At 41.1% G+C, this 21,993-nt stretch overlaps 1 protein-coding gene and 1 long non-coding RNA gene across 5 annotated transcripts; both read right to left on the bottom strand.

Annotated features, from left to right (window-relative positions):
• Positions 1 to 896: 896 nt before the first annotated feature.
• LOC146708554 (uncharacterized) lies at positions 897 to 6,980 on the bottom strand. Of its 3 annotated transcripts, none has more exons than XR_014920974.1 (3): positions 5,416 to 6,980; positions 2,509 to 2,690; positions 897 to 1,412 (listed from the first exon to the last, which is right to left on the bottom strand). It is a non-coding gene; the product is annotated as an uncharacterized LOC146708554 (long non-coding RNA). The 3 variants fall into 3 exon arrangements; XR_014920975.1 differs by having other exon boundaries at positions 5,420 to 6,980; XR_014920973.1 differs by lacking the exon at positions 5,416 to 6,980 and having other exon boundaries at positions 2,509 to 4,439.
• An 8,393-nt stretch (positions 6,981 to 15,373) lies between these two features.
• Positions 15,374 to 19,438, bottom strand: LOC146708553 (uncharacterized). 2 transcript variants are annotated; one of them, XM_085460497.1, is made up of 5 exons: positions 18,502 to 19,438; positions 18,137 to 18,233; positions 17,653 to 17,763; positions 17,038 to 17,204; positions 15,374 to 16,706 (listed from the first exon to the last, which is right to left on the bottom strand). In XM_085460497.1, the coding sequence occupies exons 1-5, from the start codon at positions 19,407 to 19,409 to the stop codon at positions 15,659 to 15,661; spliced, it is 2,331 nt and encodes a 776-aa protein (XP_085316623.1). In that variant the 5' UTR covers positions 19,410 to 19,438; the 3' UTR covers positions 15,374 to 15,658. The 2 variants fall into 2 exon arrangements, with proteins under 2 accessions (XP_085316623.1, XP_085316624.1); XM_085460498.1 differs by having other exon boundaries at positions 18,137 to 18,567.
• Between the last annotated feature and the right edge of the window lie 2,555 nt (positions 19,439 to 21,993).

Genomic DNA, 21,993 nt, shown 5'->3' with positions numbered 1-21,993 from the left:
CATTTGGCCACCATCTGAAGTGGACTTGTTAGAATTTTATAATGACATGAAATGGAAAAAGTTTCAAAGCCCTGCGGACCTTTCTAGATCTCTTTTCTTTGTTCATTCCATCAAGAGAGATCGTGTCATTGTGAAACGTCTTTGTGCATCTATGCAGACGCATATTTGAATCTTCTCACTAAGCTGACCCGCCCAATTTCCACATCTCTCTCAGCTCTCATCAACACTAATGGCTGAGCCAGGAGAACCATACAGAACACACCATATGTTGCTCCCTGTAATCGGCTCATTAGGAGCCAGCCTGCTTACACTCAGCCTGAATGGAAATGTGAAACGTAGACAGCCAGATGCAGCCTGTACGCTTTTGCATGTGCAAACAAACATGTGCAAACATAAACACAGTCACACATGCAGAAACACAAGCTGCACGCGTGTGCACGTAGATACTTGTAAGTACAGTGATGCGAGCACTAAGCATGAATCACGTCTCAGTGTCCATCTGACTCTTTTCTTTTTTAGAAAAAACAAACTAAAAGAAGCACAAACATATCAAAAAAGTTTCATTTTTCAAAAGCTCATTTTTAATTAATTAATTTAGTGTAAATAATACAAATAATAAAAGTTAATCACTGAGGTTAATTAGTATCAACACTTAGTAATAAAACAGCAAACATGTCAGACGCACTGATCACAATGTGGCAAAAAGCTTAGAAATTCAAGAGTTACATTTGTCCTATCACAGTGTTTGTTAATTTACACATTTAAAATATTATCTTTGTAGTACCCTTCAGATAAATATAGGGTTTAAATGATTCTAATGATATTGAATTAGTCAGGGCTCTGTGTGTGCGGGCAGGTGGAGATGTGGATCCAAATGCAGGACTCTGAGATGGAAATGTAACTGAAAACCTCAGCTTTATTGCTGGCACAAAAACAGAAACCAAACCATGAAAACAAACAGAAGCAACCAAAAAACAAGGAGCACAAAGTTCAAGAACCCAGGAAAACAGATTAAAAACCAAACTAGATCAACAGGAGTCCATGAAAAGTTCAGGGGGTCGACCCGGAGGTCAACAACACAAGGGCCAAAACAGTTCAGGGGGCGGCCGTGCGGATAGCAACGGTGGCGGTGACACAGGCAAAACAAATCAGGAGGCCGGCCACGCGGAAGGCGGCAGCGGCAACAGAGCAGGTCCGGAGGCCGACCCCGAAGCCAGCGGCGGCGACGAACTTTCTCAGGAGACCAGCCTCGACGGCCAACTAGAGGCCTGGAAAGCAGCCGGCAGAGGCGAGGTGGAACAGGATCTGATGACAATGTAGCGGCGGTGGGACCAGACAGCGGCGGGACCAGACGCTGCAGGCGACGATGTGGAAGTCGCAGGCGATGATGCTGCGGTCTCAGAATGAACTGGCTGGGAAACCGCACAACACGTGAGTGAAGCAACATTTTTATTCAAAACATAAAATAGGCTAGCATTTTTTGAAAAGGGGATTATATAATTATTTTAATTAAAGCATTCAGTAACGGCAATGAACAGATCGATATCAGCCAGAAGTGTTAAACTACCTGTGATTTTAATTTCTGTCAAGGTAAATTTATTTTTAGTTTAGGAACTTTTAGAAACCAGAAAAAAAAAGAGTAAAAATTATAAGATCAGTTTGCAACACACACACACACACACACACACACACACACACACACACACACACACACACACACACCCAAAATAACTTCTTTCTCCTGTTTCTTTCCGTCTGACCTAATGAAATGTTCAATCGCGAGCAGTTTTCTTCTCCTGTCATGCTTGGTGCCATATTCACAGCATGCCCCTGCCACACAATTTTATGAGAGCCGTCTGCACAAAACAAATCCAGCTTCTGGCTTTCAGTGTAGTGTATTGCATAATCTCTGAGGCAGAAGGCTGCCAGCATTATAGCAACCATGTTAACCTTAACAGAGACTAACTCTTAGATTATCCAACCTGAGATTAGCTAAAATGTCTCTTACACTTACATGTGTAAATTCTTAGAGGAGCTCCCTCTCCATTATGACTGAGCTTTAGTCAAGTCACTCCAGGAGATGAAGCAAAGTGCTTTATAGTTAGAGCACAGCTTAAAATCACAAGTCTCCAAAACAAAAGAAACACAAGCCAAATAATTACAATGATAATACTCAGGATGTGGAGCAGGTCATCTACTACTAATCGGAAGGTTAGTGGTTCGATCCCTGGCTGCTCCAGTCTGCATGCCAAACATCCTTGTGTAAGATACTAAGCCCATGTTGCTCTCTGATGCATCAGCCGGAGTATGAATGTGATGCGAGTGAATGTTAGATAGAAAGCACTTGGACAGAAAAAGCTGAGAAATGTGCTTGTGTGAATGAGGCATGTTGTATCTAGCCCTGCGAGTGCTCAGGTAGACTAAAGAAAGGCTACATAAGAGTCAGTCCATTTACTGTGAGGAAGAGCAGACAAAGCCTGAGACAGGAGGACAAAAAGAAGTTGTTACCTGCAGGCAAACTATGGAGTTATGAGATCTGTGACATATCGTGAAGTTGATCCACGGAGGGCTTTAAAAACACATGATACAGTTTGGTATTTCACAGGTCGTCAGCACAGCTCAGTTAAGGCAGGAGCGATGGGCTGTCTTTTCCTTTGTACGCGAGGTGTAGGATCTGCATTTTAAGCCATCTGCAAATCAGAGACAGTGGAGTTGAACAGCCTGAACATGCAGGGAGCCAAAAGCTGATAAAAAGCAGGGAAACTGTTTTCAAGTTGACAAAACCATCGTTAATGTAACAATGCTAAATCCCGCCCTTTAAAGGATTACTGATTTGATAGTTAATGGGGCGATCGTGGCTCAAGAGTTGGGAGTTCGCCTTGTAATCGGAAGGTTGCCGGTTCGAGCCCCGGCTCGTTCAGTCTCGGTCGTTGTGTCCTTGGGCAAGACACTTCACCCACCGCCTACTGGTGTTGGCCAGAAGGGCTGATGGCGCGATATGGCAGCCTGGCTTCTGTCAGTCTGCCCCAGGGCAGCCGTGGCTACAACTGTAGCTGCCTCCACCAGTGTGTGAATGTGTGGATGACTGGGTGTGTAAAGCGCTTTGGGGGACTAGTAAAAGCGCTATACAAATACAGACCATTTACCATCAAGATTTTTAACTACAGTTTAAACATATGTGGATAAAGACCAAGTGTCTTGTTACAATCTTAATGGAGCCAAACGAAATAACTTCTGCTTTGTCATCATTTAGTTGAAGGAAGTGACTGGGGACTTTGTTTCACAATGAAGTCTTGTAAGGCTTTTGGTGCATTGAGCACATACTCAGATACAGAGGATCAAATGCGATGTATAACTTGATTACTCTGAGATGATAGAAAGACAGACAATAGCTCGATCCTCTGTCTGTATTTCCCCAGCGTCCTACTAATTATCACCATTTGTTCTCTCCAGAATACAACTGTAAAGTCTCTGCTGCCTTTAACTTTAAATGCAAGAATATACATCCCTGGTTTACCACTTAGTTGGTTAGCATATGGGTGGCTTGACAACATCAATGCATCATTTGAAAGGATGAGCTGGTCTGGTGGAAGCATCTTGCATAAGAAAAAAGCTCAGAGGCGCAGACAAGTGTTTAAAATGCCTGGGCAGTAACACAAGCATCTGAAAAGCAATTGATTGGGCACCCACTGCTGTCTGAATTGCAATTTCATCCATTTACCCCTGTTTCAGCCGAAGGCACAATGATGAAGAGTGGGAACAGTTACAGAGTGGTAAGCTCCCGAACGCATTACCCGGCCTCACCTCTCTCATTTTAAACAGTTCCATTTACATCTGTCTTCAACTCTGAACTTAGAAATTCCATCAGATTTCCTCCATTATTTAAGAAATAATGAATTAAAAACCACCCGAACAGTTTGCTAGGATCTTTAAAGAAGATATATTTAATACTTTTATAGTAACGATCTATCACTGACAGTGCAAAAACAAGGTATCACTTGCATGAATCTGCAAAGATGTATCACCAAAATCTCAGACTCCCCTCTGGCTAGAGATTATTGGCTCGCCGTTTAGGTGTCTGGTCTGTAACTTCACTCTTTTGGTTTACTGCCATTCACTCTAATAGCATTGTTTTTGACTGCTGCAGGCAACAGAAAACTTCCATGAACCCTCATTACTGTACCTGCTCAGCATGAAACAGCAGACAGACACGGTCAGAAACTAGCTGGTGAATGTGGTGAAGCATTGAGCAGCTAAAGAGCCAAACACTTCCCTCGGGAGATGGTAGGAACCAAAAAAAGATCTTCTTCAAAACACATCAGTCACAGCATCCTATTCACTCACAAACTTAAAATAATGAAAGGACGGGAGCAGTGTAGTAATGGACCAAAAAGAACAATGAAGCGTCATGATTCAAAAGTACATGATTTATGTCCCCACTTAATTGTGCCTGCATGTTATGTTATGAGAAAAATGGTTGCGCTCTATTGTCCCAATTTCTCAGGTGTCTCTTCTGGAAAATGCACCGTTGGTCGGCACTGTGATGGACTGCCGACTTGTCCGGGGTGTAACCTGCCCCTTGTCAGTTGGGATGAGCTCACCTCTGGTTTGCATTAGTGGAAGAAAATGGATAAATACTCAAAATTACTTTTTATCTATATGTTTATGTAGCTGTTAAAAGAATAGAGTAGCCATAGACATATTCACACCACGTCCTGCTCTGCTATTAAATGGTTTAATTTGAATATTCTTCTCACCTGTTTCAAGGCACACGGTGTGCTGTGCAGATTCTAAAGCCCCTCGTGCCTTGCATTGTGGCCTACATTAATGAAACTGACTGAACTTGGTGAGTCCTAATCATTTCTTTTACAGTGAATTCCTTTTAGAGCAAAAATGGTTCTAAAAAAAATCAATAGGAAGCCCAGCATTTGGACTTGCTCACCTACACTCAAAGCTACAGCTCCAAAAAAGATTCCTGACCCTCACACAGACTCAGCAGAATACACAGGTGCTCTGTAAAAAGGAAAAGGTTATGTGCGTGTCGGTAACAGCTTTAAACATCGTTCGCAGCCCCCGCAGATTTGGGATTGGTTGATTTTGAAGATTCACTACTGACAAACTTGATTCTTCAGATCTGAGAACAGGCTTACAAAGAGCTTTTTTCTGAGCGTAAGGGCTCCATGCTGGTTCAGATGCCACTGAGCACACTCACCCATCTCACAAACAGTGATGCACTCTGTCATATATATAGTTATAGTTTAAAATTTGACTCATTCTATTGAACTAGTGAAGCCACTGCAGTAGGCTTGTAGAAACCTCAGATGCAGCACAGAAATGTGTTGTAAGTTTTATAACATCACAGTCTCACCCCGATGTTCTTAACCTGTTCTGCCAGTTTAGTTCAAGTAAACTTACCCACCCACTCATCCATCTCTGAGCCCCTCCTGGATGGCCGAACTCCTCACCTCATCTCTAAGGGAGAGGCCAGCCACCCTTTGGAAAATCAACCTTGTGATGACCCGATGATCTGATGAGGGTGTGTCGCCTTTTGCTTCAGGACAGCTGGGACAGGTTCCAGCCCATCCACTGCATAAACAGTTAAGAAAATGGATGGATGCGGGGATGAAACTCTTCAATTTAGTGGAGTTCTCTTTACAGTGTTTCTCTCCTTTTTACTAACTGGATTATTTCTGAGTATTTTACACCTTTTTGTGTCATGATTCGGCTGTGTGGCAGGCAGGAAACTGACCCAAACGCAAACTCACGGGGACACGGGGGATAAACTCAAAAAGCACAGCTTTATTGCTGGAAAAACAGATAACAAGTTATAAAAAACTAAACGTACCGCTCACCAGAAACCACAGGGAGACTCACACACAGGATGAGGGAGACGTGGACCTAAATGCACAGAGGGTTAACGAGGGAAGTGGGAGCACACAGGGAACACAGCTGACACAGATACTCGTAACGAGACAGGCAGGAGTAACACACAGTGTTGGGAAGGTTACTTTTAACTCATTCACTGCCATTGACGTCTATAGACGTCAATTACGTTTTTCAATGGGAGGGGCCAGAATACAACCTCGGGCAACTTGAAAAACTGAAGCCCACCAGCAGTAAAAGTAGACCTGCAAGGAGGTGCGGGGTTTGCGCACGTAAGGGATTGCGCAGTGAGACAAAAATGTGGTGCAAGTCTTGTTGTGTGCCCTTGCATCCCGGAAAGTGTTATAATGATTACCACACAAAAGTGAATTATTCATTGTGAATAAATGTTTCACTATGTACATTTTATTTTTTGATATATTTGTAAATAAATTGTTTTGATAAAACATAACCTTTCTCAGTGTTATTTCTGTTTTATAGAAGTGAAAAACTATTTTATATGTTAGAGGTGTCACAAAGCAAGAAATATTAGTGTCAAAGGCACTTTTCTGCTTGAAATGTATTTTTCACGAAAAGCTCGTTTTCTCCCTTTTTTTGGTCAAAACAGGCATTTTTGGTGGAACCCACCTCTCTTCTACATCTGATTACTAAAGAATGGAAAATGGTAGAAACAAGCTTTTTTTTTGGATGAAAGAAGAGAGTCTGTTCTTCATTTTGGTAGGTTCAGCGTTTATATGATCATAACACACAGTTTTCTGTGGCTCTTCAACAATGAGTAAAAATGCTCAAAAACCCTGGCAGTGGGGAGTTACCTGATTTGAAAATGGCTGGCAGTGAATGAGTTAAAATGTATTCCATTACAGAATACATGCCCCAAAATGTATTCTGTAACGTATTCCGTTACGTTACTCAATGACAGTAACGTATTCTGAATACTTTGGATTACTTAATATATTATCATGCTTTTTACAACTACGTGAATGTCCTATTGCTGTGTGATTTATTACTATTACTGAAGGTCCGCGACTCTGAACTGTAGTAAAGGGACCTCTGACTAATACGGCGGGGTCCCTGTCGGCTTGTAGCCGAAAACTAGCTTTACTTTGTTGTCTGGGTCAACTTTGCTTGCGAGAGACAGAGAGAGGCGTTGAAAGGCTGCTCTAACAGAACTTGTTGTTTTCGGAGGAAAACAGGAACACGGTGTACAGTCGAGTCTTAATAGCTTACTTACAACTGGGCTCGTCAGGCTCTCTTCTTGGCTGAAGTGGTTATTATTATATTTACATGCTTCCAGCTCCCGTTTTTGCTCGATGACTGCTCGTACCTTTCCACTCCCCTTTTTCTTCCTCCTCGCGCTCACAGACACATAACGTGTATGGCAGTCCATTCTCCCTGCAGCACGGACTACACTGCCCATGATGCTACATTCTTTAGAGCTATGCTTGTAGCATTCTGCCTGTTAGCTTAGCACAACAACAACAACAACGAAAAGGCGCTCTCTCACCCAGGAAACACGCAGTCGCAGAGAGAGAGAGAGAGAGCGTCGCCCTGTAACCATGGCAACCGTAACGCTGCCGCCTGGAACAACAGCACGTAGCTGTCAAACAAAACCCAAACAGTCCTGACCCGCGACAATATGAAACAGGGAAGTACCGCAGTGTAATCCATTTATTTCAACAAAGTAACTGTATTCTAAATACCACCTTTTTAAACGGTAACTGTAACGGAATACAGTTACTCATATTTTGTATTTTAAATACGTAACGGCGGTACATGTATTCCGTTACTCCCCAACACTGGTAACACAACATGACGCATACTGACGGCAGACTGTCAAAGTAAAACAGGAAGTACACAGAGCTTCAGACAGGAGGAGAGAGAGAGAGCACAAACGTAACGGGCTGGGGAAAACATTGAACAAAACACAAGGAGGGGAGACGGGGGCTCACAGATGCACAGAGGGGCACACAGGGGGTAAAGGTCACAAGGGCAAATCAAATAAGGAACAACTTAACAGAGCAACCCAGGAACCGCGGCCTAAATACAGAACAAAATACAAAAATACATGAAAACTAAGACTGCTCGGCCAACATGGCCCAGGATCACGACATTTTTGGGTGTCATTTCACATTAGAGATACAGTAGAAATTAATCTCTGCGTTCCGTTTAGTTGTTTTGCTCCTCAGGATGGAATTTTTGTGTCTCGGAATAAGATCTAAATTTCCTTCCTGTAGTCCGTTTGCACCTTTTTTTTTTACATTTCTGTGCTCCATGTCCTTCGTCTTGCTGTTGCTCCTTTGGTTTGTTTGTGTGTGACTTGCATTTCTCTTTAGGTAGATGTTCAGTTTAGTGTTTACGATGGGTTCAGCCAGGTCTGCATGTAGAGGATGGATGTAGCCACCGTGATGCCACCCATTGATTAGTGATGTCCTTTTGTGAAACTTCAAGCCCGACTAGACGAGCGAGGCAGGATGTGACAGACTGAAATCAAAGGATGCCACACGAGTTCTTGTTAATTTGTTTCACTTCTTTTCTTTCTTTTCCCAGTTCATTTTGTGATATGTTTACGTTTCTGTTACTTATTTTGCCCCAGTTTGTATTTATTTTTAATCTTATTTGATCTTTTCTTCCATTTGGAGCCACTTTTGTGCAGCTATTATACAAATCTCTGCTTTCTGTGCTTCTTCTCTCTCTTCCTGTTAGTTTTGAGTTTTGCGTCAGTTTGTGTTCATTTTCCTTTTACTTTGTGCTCTTCTTGTTGGAGCCGAGGGAAACAGTTTGGTGGCCAATGCTGTAGTTTTGACACTGCAAGTGAGCCGTCTGGCATCACACATTGTTATTTGATCAATTTTAAATATAAAAATATTGATTAGATCAGCTTCACAGCCACAGAGTAATCAATAAGGAAAATATATAAGAAATGATTTTGTCATTTGGCCTTGACTGAGGCGCTGGCCTTAAAACAGGAATCGATAGTTTTTTCCCTGAAGCTGCTCCTAGAAGGTGAGGCGGGGTCAGTGTCCCGTTGGGATTTACATGGCAACCTAACTTTGTTTGGAAAGTCAGGCTTTAAGCTGCGACTTTCATTGTACAACAACTATTTTTTCCATCTTATCCCTATAATGTCATGTCTGTGTTCGTCCAGGTCTGAACCCTTCTCCACTATCATTTCACATGCACAGCTTGATATAGCCCGTGCAGCTTTGCCCAGCTTTGCTCAGAGCTTTGCACACGCCGTTGCCAGACTTGCAGCAGATTGCATCAATGCCACTATATCTACTTTTGCCAAAATTATTGTTCTGTTTGTCAGTTTTTATTTTCCTCTGCCCACCATCCAAAGCACATTGATATTGACAAATTTTGTCTAGTAATCCAGCTCCCTGGAGTTAGGTGCACAATGCAACCGAAATGAGGGCCCACCCATCCTCGCCGCCTTGGCCGATTTGCTTCAGTAATTTAATCATACGAGTGTTTGGTGATGGGATTGGAAAACATAAGCGGCGACCGCTCTAATATGAGCCCAGGTGAGATTAGGCCACAAGATTTGTTGCCACGATACTTTTGGCTGTGCGGGGAGAACTGCTGAGCTGATGCAGTCAACGAGGATCAGAAAACGTGGGATACACAGTGAGAACGTTAGAAGAAAAAGCAGTTGCACATAAGGACACAAGGCCGACTGCTAGTTTGTGAGTGAGCATGCAAGTGTGGGTGGAAAGTAGAATATGAAATCCCTGTATCGACACGAACCAGTTGACAGTTTGCCGGTTGCAATAGGTGTCGGAGTGGAGCCTTATTCTGGCTACCTCTTGAAAAATAATAAAGAGAAAGATAGCAGAAATTGAACACGATGCCCTATCATCCCCTTATTCCGCCAAACAAACACACACACACACACACACACACACACACACACACACACACACACACACTGTGCTGTCCTTCATCATGTTTCTCTTTATTGAGCCTGGATGCAAAGGACACAAACTCCATCTCACTCGATCCTCTCTCAGCACGCTGGATTACACTTGGTATGAATGGTCGAGGATGCCTTTGTGCAGTTTTATTACGACCAAAGTAGGAAATCAACACAACAAACTGCAGTTTAAGTGATGTAACTGATTCAGTACTGCACTATACTGCTGTGCTGTGCAGTTTATGACTGGTTTTGAATAGTTACTTATTTTTAGCCCAGCACTGACTTAACTGACTGGCTCGTCTGAGATGACACCATCAGTCAGAGCTGCTGAGCAGACATTCCTATTGCCACCAAATCCCATTAAGTTAAACAGCCCGAGCTACTCTCCAGATTCTCAACGCAGTGCTGTTTATTGCTGCAGCTCTGTGGAAGAAATATGATGCATGCGTGCTGCTGGGGTAAAGTTTTCTCCCACAGTACAGAGTAAAGATTTGAAATTGAATTCCTGCTAGGTGTGCTTTCCAATTTATAATAGATGGATACGTTATTCATACCTTTGGGGTAATTCGGGGGTCCGGCAGCGCACAGGTACCCAATGAATACAATTAGCAGAGGTGGGACCAAGTCATTGTTTTGCAAGTCTCAAGTAAGTCTCAAGTCTTTATCCTCAAGTCACAAGTCAAGTCTCAAGTAATGTCAGGCAAGTCAGAGTCGAGTCTCAAGTCACTGGTGTAAAAGTCCGAGTCAAGTCACAAGTCTGAAACTTTGAATTTCAAGTCCTTTCGAGTCTTTAAAAAAAAAAAACGAAAAAATAATGTTGCAGTTATGCTAAATGTAAATATTAGACCATGTAATTTTAAAATCTGTGTTTTTCTCAACACATACAAAATAGTGAACTTAGAAAATATACACAAATTGTGAAATTGCACCTCTTTAAAATGCAGCTCAATTAAACCTAGCTCCAAGAATAATTTTCACCGACAGTTCTGAGATACGCTGCATGTTATTCTTGGATGCGCTTGTAGGACCGGCTTTAAAAATCGCATGACAAAAATATCATACACATTAAAAAAACTGTATCACCAACGTAGCCTGGACAACATTTGCTAGTTAGATGAAGTCAGCTATCTCATCTTAGCATATTTATATGCATATTTATAATCATACGGTTCTTGGAGTGAGTGCATACACTCATGAAGTTTAGTAACTTCCGGTCACTGCAACAAGCCCAGGTACAGTTTACCGACGGATGGGTGCAGGACCTTGAAATGCACCGTGTAGAACGGAAGACCATCGTACGTATCATAAGTTTACCAGTCTCACAAATCGTCGTCATAAATACACATTCGTTAACCGTTTATTAACAGGACCTTTGAGCTCAACGGTAATTAATTAGTAGTGGAAATAATTTCTGGTAGCATCACAGAAATGTAGCAGTGACAATAATACTGTATGCTGTAATCGTACTGGGCAATTAGTGATACAAAAAACCTGTTTTATCCTGTGAATAAAAGTATATGTTTTTGTCAATGTACCATAATAACAGAGGCGAAACGCAATATTGTGTCAGGACAATTCACTATTTATGCACAATAAATAAAGGAGCATAGCGCGACAATTTCTGTTCAGCGCCAGACTTACTTGTAACCTATATCACCAATTATGTTAAGAAAATGACGCATTAACTACAACAGCAGACTGACCTTTGTGGAAATGCTTGGAGCAGACTAACCTGTGAGCTGGAGTGTTCTGGGACGTTGTATTTGCTCTTTGAATGGCTGCAATCCAGGCCATCCGTCGCGTCTTTGTTACTTCGGAAACATGGCTCGAACAATTTCTCTTCAACGACGTAATCCGATAACAACCGATCTCTTTACCCGTCGGCTTCCCGTGGCTGTCATGCGACCGGCTATTGCAGTTAATAATACAACAGCTTCTTGACATTTTTGTGTTTCTTTTTATCGCTGTGTGACTGATTTTAATTGAAAGCCTGCGTGCGCCTAGTACCGCTTGCCACGAGTTCCCAGAATCCTTTGCGGTTCTACCCGTGAATGACGTCACATTTTCAATCTCTATATAATATGCATGTTAAATTTTATATTTGGGGTAAAATATCAAGTCTTTTCAAGTAAACCGGTTCAAGTCCAATTCAAGTCCCAAGTCATTGGTGTAAAAGTCCAAGTCAAGTCACAAGTCTTAGAACATTTTTTCAAGTCAAGTCTAAAGTCATAAAATTAATGACTCGAGTCTGACTCGAGTCCAAGTCATGTGACTCGAGTCCACACCTCTGACAATTAGCAATGGAAAGGATGCCAGAATTACACCTGCGTGGAAAAGATGTGCAAAGAAGATGGGAAAAACATAGATAAAGCCAGAAGCAAGAGAGAAAAATAAGCTACCATAAAATGGGGAAATAAATTTAGAAATGTTAAATCGTATAAGAAATACGCAGCAGCGCAATATAGTTATCATCAGTCCTCCTTAGTACCCCAATCCTAACCTCTAACTAGAAGCTTGTGAGGTTTGATGGCGGAGGCTGTTTCATGGTTAAGAGTTGCATTTCAGCCTGTGAACACAGGAAAGTACCTTCATCTTTTAATTGACCATCTAATGCCGTTTGTAAAGCATCGCAGCGGTTTCATCTTTCAGCATAACAATGATCCCAATGATACTGCCAGCGTGGTGAAAGGATATTTGGGTAAAAATGCACACAGTGGAACAGCATCAGTAATGGATTGGCCTCCACAGAGCTCGGACTTCAATATTATTGGAGCAGAGTGATCATGCAGACAGAGAAGGAAAGAGAAGGCAGCAAATATCAAAAGAAAAGCTTTGAATGTCCTTCAGGAAGCCTGGAGATCACATGACAAGAAAGCTGCCTAAGAGAGTGAAAATGGACTAAGAATAAAATCGGTCGTACCAAATGTTGTTCAAGATTTTCAGAATTCCACAAATATTCAAATCTCCACCAACTACTCTTTGACAAACTCCCTGTTTTTTTGTTATTTTGTGGGAATCATAAAACAGCTTTGTCGGTTTAATGTAGACAAAGTACTTGAGTGCAAGCAAATGCAACTTCAGTGTAAATGCACTGGAACAGACATTCATGTGAGACTCAAATTTGCGAGAGTTTATAACAAGAGCTGGACTTTTACATATTTTAATGAAGTCAGCCGTGTCTTCAGTTTGTGGATTAGATTACTGTGCATAAGGATCACAATTTAAATCACCATCACCAGACTAAGCACACAGAGAAATACAAGAACTTGACTGATGCAGGGTAGGAATGGACATCGGAAGCATTGCTAGTGAAACTGCAAAAATAACGAGTTTTCACCAAGCTTTCCACATCCAGGGATGGAGCAGTCAGCAACAGCTTTGTAATTTCCCACAAAATAGCGATCACAGTAAGCCATTCTCTGATGGGGAGTTATTAAAGAGTATTTGATGGACTCTGGATTTGAGAATGTACCCCTCTCCAGGTGAACCGTAACAAGGCGGACTGAGGACGCTGTAAGAAAATCAGGAGTTTCAGCTGAAAAACAAAGGAGATGATTCTGACCTCTTCCTCTTGGCTCTGGACATTTGATGTTTCTCATCTTTGTACCTGGCATAACGGAAGAGCGTGAGATTACAAATGTGCTGGAGAAAATGCACTCAGTAAAACAACAGCAACAAATTCACAGAGGTAACTTCATACTTAGAGAGGTTTGGGATGAAATAGTACATGTTGTGGAATGTTGATTAAATAGTGAGAGTTTTTACGATACCCATTTCACATTTTCATCATTTCATTTTCATTAACATCTACTTTTAGCAGTAGCAGTTTCTAAAGAGAGAAAATCAATATTGAATTCAGTTACATTTTATTTATACAGCACCAAATCACAACAACAGTCGCCTCAAGGCGCTTTATATTGTAATGTAGACCCTACAATAATACAACAATCATATGACCCCCTATGAGCAGCACTTTGGTGACAGTGGGAAGGAAAAACTCCCTTTTAACAGGAAGAAACCTCCGGCAGAACCAGGCTCAGGGAGGGGCGGGGCCATCTGCTGTGATTGGTTGGGGTGAGAGAAGGAAGACAGGATAAAGACATGCTGTGGAAGAGAGACAGAGGTTATGAGTATTGAGCAACAACAGAACCAGTTACTTATGTGTCCCCATTCAAAATGAATGGCTTGCCCCTGCTACACATTCTCTCAGTCATTTGGTTGCGTCTATCTGTGGACGCTGTTCCAGCATGCATCTCACGTCTCTGCAACAGTCTGGTCTTGTTGGCTGTGGAGATTCCTGCCTCTGTGGATCTGGGACGATCTGATTTCCTCGTGTCAGCATTGTTCCCACATCATCATAATTAATGTTGTTCCAGGTTCAACATTGCAAGTGACCAATCACCTTCTTGTGACGTCATTCCTTTGCGACTTCGAAATACCCGCCTTCGATTATTTCGAAATACAAGTGAAGAAGCGAAAAACCGCCGCCTGTCCGCCGAATTTGAAGTCAATTTAGGATACTTTCCTTTAATAAACGGTAAGCATTATACATATGTTCCTCACTTGGCTTGCTGTTTGTTTGCTAGCGATAGGCTACTTGACGACAGCATTAGCTAACCAGTGTTCTCTAGACCAGCGTTCCCCCAACTTTTTGGGTGTTTCGTGGCCCGGGGGTTGGGTCAGGCAAACACAACAGGACATAGGCATTTTGCGTACTGTCTGTCTGTGATTTTGCGCTTATCTTTTTCACTTCCGACCGCCAGTCAAATTTCACGCTTTACGTCGACGTCACGTCTACGTCAAATGAAACCTAGCTATTGCAGTAGCTTCCCTGATCATTTTACAAACATAAGTGAAGAGAATCTGGACTAAAAGGCCTAGACTTATGGTTGTGTGCTGAATCTATGAATCAAACTATCACCTGGAAACATAATTAACTGGTCCATAGCTGTGAAACTGGACATGAGTTCTTGATTCTATGGAGATTAACAGTAATCCAGAAATTTACAAATTTGTCCTGGTACATCGCGTAAATGTTGTCCCTGGGACATCGCGTAAATGTTGTCCCTGAGACATCGCGTAGATGTTGTCCCTGGGACATCGCGTAGATGTTGTCCCTGGGACATCGTGTGATAGCTTGTAAATAATGGAATGAAAATTATTGATTGTTATTAACTTGTGAAAAAGAAGTGTAACAAATCCACATGTTATGTTCTTACACCCTTACAGAAACTGTGACTCCTTCACAATGTCAGGTAAATGTCAACTCATGTTGAATAATCAACCAATCAAGCCTTTTATTATCACATGCAATGTTACACGTACAACTGCAATGAAAATTTCACCCCCTTCTGACCATACATATATTGCTTAAACATCACATTGGGAAGACAGGTCGGAAACAGTTAGGAAGGTCAGAAAACAATTTAATTAATAGATGAGGAGGAGTTGGAAATAAAAATAACAGTGTAAACATATACAAATGCAGGTCATTTACCATGTCCAAAAAGTGACAGGTATCGTTTTATGGAGCAAAAAACTTAAGAGCGCATATTTTATAAATAATACCAACAATTACAAATGCAGACCTTTAATAGTAATAAGTAATCCTTTATTTATAATGCATAGCAATATAAAAATAGTAACATGTGAAAATATTACAATGGGCACAGATGAATTTGTATCAAAAACAGCAACCAAGCCAAAGTAATGAATAACACACATAAATAACAACTGCTTGAGAGAGCAAACAATTTCTTTTCATCTGTTCCTTGGCAGAAAGTTAAGACAGCTATTCAGCTTTAGGTTTCAATAAACAGAAGTAATGGATGCAGTCCCTTTGAAATGTCACACAAAAGTCTACTTGTGCATATACTTAGCTTTAACTCTTCTCTTTTTTGTTTTGTATTCCAAAAGGTTTTCATTTTCTCCAGAGGATGTCTCTCTTTCAGTGGTTATCGACTGTTCACATTCATTTTCACAGACTGTTGGAATGTCGATGCTGGCCGAACGTTTCTTGCTAGAATACAATGGCCTAATTTTGCGTGCATTATCTGTCGTCTTTATTTCGTACTGGCATATACTTTTGCCTACTTGTTTTGTTTTTAAGACATTTGTATGCAGTTCATCTATCATTGCAGTAATACTCTCTGGAATGAATGCCCACTGTTTAACTGTGTCTAAAACAGCATTTAGTTTTCCAACTGCATCTTCTGTGCATTTTTTGTCTGTGCTTTCAACTACAGGAGTGTCATTCAAAGTTGATAGAGGACTTTTCAGAGAGTTTTTCATTTGTTTAAAATGGCTACAAGCCACCTTCAGGCAAGCACATGTGTTATAGTGAGAGAACGTACAACAAGTGCACTGAAGTGTTTCAGCCGATGCAAAAAAACACAGATTTCCAAACAAACTTGGCATTTTTATCACTTTCAAGTCCTCACAGTGTACAAAGTAATGCCTTTCTTTCACTGCAATTCTTGCCAAGGTAGAAATGTTTGTTTCCATGTTTGGATAGATGTCATTGTCAGCCTCTGCTAATTTTGCAAGTAACACTAGATGCTTGCAAAGAAGTCCTCGTAAGCCATATGTACAGTTGCAGTAGGACTCAACAGGGCAGACATCATACACCATGTCTTCTCTTGACTCAGATGGGACTTGATATGCATTAACTCCATGGCTGTTCTTGACTGTAATTTTAAGAGCCCAACCACTTTCCATCAGTCTTGAAGCAGAGTCTGAAACTTGAGACAAGGTGTCAGCAAACCTGTTTTTCATGCGGCCCACATCTTGCAGGGTTTTTATGACTGAGAAGTAGTCGTCGGCCTTCCCTAGGAGCACTTCAATCAGATCATCCAGACGCCTATTCTTGTAGCCAGATAAAAACTGGTATTTCAGGCGGTGGAAAAATCTGAAAAACAGTTATTTGAAATGATTAGTAACTGTAATTGAAGGAATTTAAAGTTTTAATCAAGACTGTATTATTTTTTAAAAATTGGAATACCTATTGCACACGTCTTTTATAAAGGAATGCTCTGTGCCGGTTTAGCTGATTTAGGCAAATCCACCTACTCTGTTTTTTGTTGTGATAACATAAAAAACGCTGCTAGAATTTAAAGGATTTGCCTAAAACCTGTTCTGGCAATGACATGACGAACCTACTCAGTTTAGCCTCTTGGATTAAAGCATAATATCTTTATTTCAGTAATACAATCGAATGAGATCAAAATAATAAATCATACCTTTCAATCACATTGTTTGTTTCAGAACGAGCGTGACTGAAGCGACGGCCGTAGTCACACCACATGTGGCCAATGCCTTCCCAGTGCTTCTGAAAATACTGGCACACCAAAGGGTATTGCTTAAATGTCTGGCAGAACTCTGCTGATGTGGCTTTAAAGTCGTCCTCCTAAGAGAATTGGATGCAACAGAATATATTTCAATCCATTTAACAGACCTATTGAAATCTTTAATATTATGTATTGAAGCCCTTTTCCTTTTATTGAATAACATTAAGAATTTTAAGTTATTAATAATATGTCGTGTTTTTGTATTAAGAAGCAATTATTTCTTCCCTTACAATGGCTAAGAAGGAACACTAAACCTATAAGCATATTTGGTTTCAGCATCTGTCTGTGAAAGAATCCCACTCACAAGTTCTACTGCACAGTGGGTGACACAATGATGTTCTGCACAGCTTAAGTACTTGTTTTGATAAGCAAGATAAGAAGCCAGTTTTAGAAATTGTTTCAAAAATCTATTTTGTATCTCTCTGTAACTTTTTTTAGCAACTGAAAGTTATTATGCTCTTAGTGTAATCAAGAAATCAAAATGTGAAATAGACAAATTACACTTACAGATGTGCAAGCTTTCAGCTTACAAAAGAAAGAAATGATTTCATTTCTCTTTTGGGTGTTAGAAAGCCCATGGACCCCGGACTCTGATTTTGAAAGCCATCGATTAACAGCCTGTGAATGTAAGAGAAAAAAAGTTAATCTGGAGAGAGAGACAGAGGAGCAGCTGTACAAAAAGCATAAAAGAAAGCTGACGTCCAAAAATAACTTTGTCACTCACTGGACAAGAGGACCTGTGCATTACAGAAATCAACCAGGCAAACATATTTTTAAATGTCAAAAAGAGCTTTGGGAAGCAGCCACCAGAAGATGAGTGCACTGTGGTCTTAAATGGATGGACATAGTCACTCAACATTTTATCCCTTTATATTCATTAACCTGAGTAGGTGAATATCACAATGAGGCAAATCATAACAACAGGACCCTGTTGTAAAAATGTGTTTCAGGTGCATCTTAGACAACGTGAAAAGAAAACAATGTGGTTTACCTGCAAGACATGGTACCAGCATAGAAGGATAGCTGACTCTGGAAAAACCTTCTGCAAAGCATTTATTTCCGCAAAGTCTTTGTCAACCATAAATGCTCTACAGAAAAAAAGAAAACACTAAATGAGATTAAACAGTATGAAAATGTTTTTGCTATCTCAAAGCACCACTTCAATGCCAAATTAAACATTTCAACTCACAAGTAGATATATAAAATACTGCATACAGCCTATAGGAATAACTTTAACAACTGGAAAGGAAAGTTTTTTGCAGCCCATGCTGCAGCTATAGCATTAGATTCTGGCATGTTATAACTTTTTTGAAAAGGAATTATTTCAAAATTAATAGCTGTCAATGTATTATTTACCTCGGGGAAGTTGGGAAATGCTCACAAACTATTCCAAGAACAGTTTCCAGGGTTTTCTGACTTTCGTTGCTGACAATAGCATAGGCCACAGGGACTCCATGCCCATGATCATCTCTTACAACAAGTGTGAATAAGGGAAATGAATACTGGTTAACGCAGTGCGTGGTGTCAACAAATACTAACTGTTTTGCATAGTTCTCCATGTTTGATTTCATTACAGGTGTCTGCAAAACAATCATTAGTTCTTGGTCAGATGTGTATGGTTGATAGAAGAGAACATGTTCTTGATGTTTTCCATTAAGTAAGGTATGTACACTTTGACTGTCTCCACAGTTAAAGTGCTTCTTCCTCATCATGCAGGTTCTAACACTGTCAATGTCACGTGGTGTGACAAAATGCTCTCTGTTGTGAAGATCTCTGTGTCCATGTTCTTTGGCCCATTTATGACATTCGGTTAGTATGATGGCTGGCTTAGTTCCAAGGGAAAGCAGTTCCTCAATCTTCCTCCTCAAATCACTGGAAATATTGTTGAAATGTGCGTCTTTTGGGTCCGAAGGATCATGCCCATCATGCTTATCATATGTACGCTGCACGATGACTGTGTGGTCTTTCCAACATTTGAGTACTTTAAATGAAACATAGGCCTTACAGCCCACTGCTCTGTAGCTGTTTCGACTTTTTTCCCCAGCTCTGATGCAGTTGAATTTGTAATAGTCTCTTTTCCTGTCTTTACCTGAGGCAACATTTAAACATTTATAATGTCCATGAAGGGTTAATGAGTTCAATTTTTCTAACACAACACTGAATGGGTCCTCCTGGCATTGTGACACATGCACACAAAGTTGTGTATCTTTTCCAGTTCTTTTTTTTTCGTCATTCAGAACACTTCTTCTAATTATGTCGTCCATTTCTGGTGGAAAAATAACGAAGGTTTAATTAGTCAATAATAATTAATTCATTTTAACTTGTTTTGGGGTTTTTTGCAATACAATGTAAATATTAAATATAATATTAAAAAATATATATATATAAAATAATATAAAACAAACAGGGGCTAAAAGAAGCTAAACTTTCATATGGTATGTCTCTGGCAACTTTAACATGATGTCCCAGGGACAACATCTACACGATGTCCCAGGGACAACATTTACGCGATGTCCCAGGGACAACATCTACGCGATGTCCCAGGGACAACATCTACGCGATGTCCCAGGGACAACATCTACGCGATGTCCCAGGGACAACATCTACACGATGTCTCAGGGACAACATTTACGCGATGTCCCAGGGACAACATTTACGCGATGTCCCAGGGACAACATCTACGCGATGTCCCAGGGACAACATTTACGCGATGTCCCAGGGACAACATTTACGCGATGTCCCAGGGACAACATTTACGCGATGTCCCAGGGACAACATCTACGCGATGTCCCAGGGACAACATTTACGCGATGTCCCAGGGACAACATCTACGCGATGTCCCAGGGACAACATTTACGCGATGTCCCAGGGACAACATTTACGCGATGTCCCAGGGACAACATTTACGCGATGTACCAGGACAAATTTGTAAATTTCTGGATTACTGTTAATCTCCATAGAATCAAGAACTCATGTCCAGTTTCACAGCTATGGACCAGTTAATTATGTTTCCAGGTGATAGTTTGATTCATAGATTCAGCACACAACCATAAGTCTAGGCCTTTTAGTCCAGATTCTCTTCACTTATGTTTGTAAAATGATCAGGGAAGCTACTGCAATTTTGCCTGACCCAACCCCCGGGCCACGAAACACCCAAAAAGTTGGGGAACGCTGGTCTAGAGAACACTGGTTAGCTAATGCTGTCGTCAAGTAGCCTATCGCTAGCAAACAAACAGCAAGCCAAGTGAGGAACATATGTATAATGCTTACCGTTTATTAAAGAAAAGTATCCTAAATTGACTTCAAATTCGGCGGACAGGCGGCGGTTTCTCGCTTCTTCACTTGTATTTCGAAATACTCGAAGGCGGGTATTTCGAAGTCGCAAAGGAATGACGTCACAAGAAGGTGATTGGTCACTTGCAATGTTGAACCTGGAACAACATTAATTATGATGATGTGGGAACAACGCTGACACGAGGAAATCAGATCGTCCGTGGATCTGGTGCTCAGAGCGTGTTCTTGTACTATCGTGATCAGAGCCGCTGTGCTGTCCTTTTCTAGCCACAGGTAGGAATTCTTCATGTCAGCCACTACATACATACCACACAGGGGCTTGTTCTTACATGGTAGTTCATTATAGTTCATCCTCCTGCTGCTCTTTGTCTTCAGCTGCCTGGAGATTCTTGGAGTAGCTCATCTCAGGGGGGCATCGTCGTGATACTCCATGGATACTCCAAGAATCTTCAGGCAGCTGAAGACAAAGAACTTGATACAGTATGGATGCCCTCCCTCTTCCTCACTGAGCCTCATGGTGCCCAGGGGTTTGTATCTGTTTGTCCCTCAAGCTGGGTACTCAAATTCGGAGGCTTCGGAGAGTTTGAGGGTTCTGCACAGTATCCTAGCTGTTCCTAGGACTGCAATATTCTGGAGACATGCCTTTTATGTTGTGCCACTCCTTCCAGCTTGGAGGTTACAGCTCCTCATGCTCCTTTGTGGGACCACTTTGAACTTTACCTTTTACATTTGCTCCAGTGTAGATTAGAAGGCAGTGAAGGATACTGATCTGTTCACAGATGATGGTATATCCCTGTCCCAAAATCCCATATGTGCATGCTAAAAGAACTGAGAGTAAGCACCTTGAGGCAACTGTTGTTGTGATCTGGCTGAAAATAGAAAACTGGAGCACAAATGTGGCGTTTAAAAAAAGACACTGCTCCATGTTCATTTCTGACCTGGCATAGCTAATGAGATCAGGTTTTATCTTGTCCACACGTAATACTTCAGGAGACATGGATGAAAATCATAAATATAAAAAAAACAATAGCACTTACACCACGTACATCATGAACACACAGGTTACACCAGGCATTGTCATCCAGTTCTAACATTATGAAGAGTACTTTATTTATTTATTTATTTGTCACATGCATAGTTATACAAGTATAACCTGACACGCTCCTCGACATGTGCAAAAATGGGGGGGGGGGGGGGGGGGGGGGGTAGAGGAAGAACATTATATATATAGTATATACATTAGGTGAATGTGCAGTAGAAGCAGCAAGCAGGTGAGTTCTGTACATTAAGTGAATAGTGAGTGTTGTTAATGTTGTAGTAAAAAAACAGGCACCTTGAGTCTGTCAGTACAGCAGCTGATGCAGTGGTTACGCATTAGAAACACATCAACATCAGTGGCATTGCTTCTTTCATCTATCTGTCATACATGATGATGATTATGACATCAAATAAAAATTGTTTGCATTTGAATGTTTTCATATCTTATTCTCTATGAACTTTCATGGCATCAAACAGAGGCTATAATACACACATTAATAAACACACGCACGAGTA

The sequence above is a fragment of the Copadichromis virginalis genome, linkage group LG6 (assembly GCF_057382275.1).
Source record: "Copadichromis virginalis isolate Kocher_CV1m ecotype Utaka linkage group LG6, C_Virginalis_male_GT1.1, whole genome shotgun sequence".
NCBI classification, from domain to species: Eukaryota; Metazoa; Chordata; class Actinopteri; order Cichliformes; family Cichlidae; genus Copadichromis; species Copadichromis virginalis.
The sequence above is the reverse complement of the archived record's forward strand: the minus strand, read 5'-3'. Positions and strand labels throughout refer to the sequence as shown.

What these genes read in the sequence shown, in the direction of transcription:
- LOC146708553 (XM_085460497.1), bottom strand. Translation starts at nt 19,409, where the DNA reads ATGGACGACATAATTAGAAGAAGTGTTCTGAATGACGAAAAAAAAAGA. An exon ending in CATTTCCCAACTTCCCCGAG is followed by an intron (nt 18,234 to 18,501) that starts GTAAATAATACA and finishes TTTTTTCTGTAG; the next exon opens with AGCATTTATGGTTGACAAAG. An exon ending in ACAAACAATGTGATTGAAAG is followed by an intron (nt 16,707 to 17,037) that starts GTATGATTTATT and finishes ACTGTTTTTCAG; the next exon opens with ATTTTTCCACCGCCTGAAAT.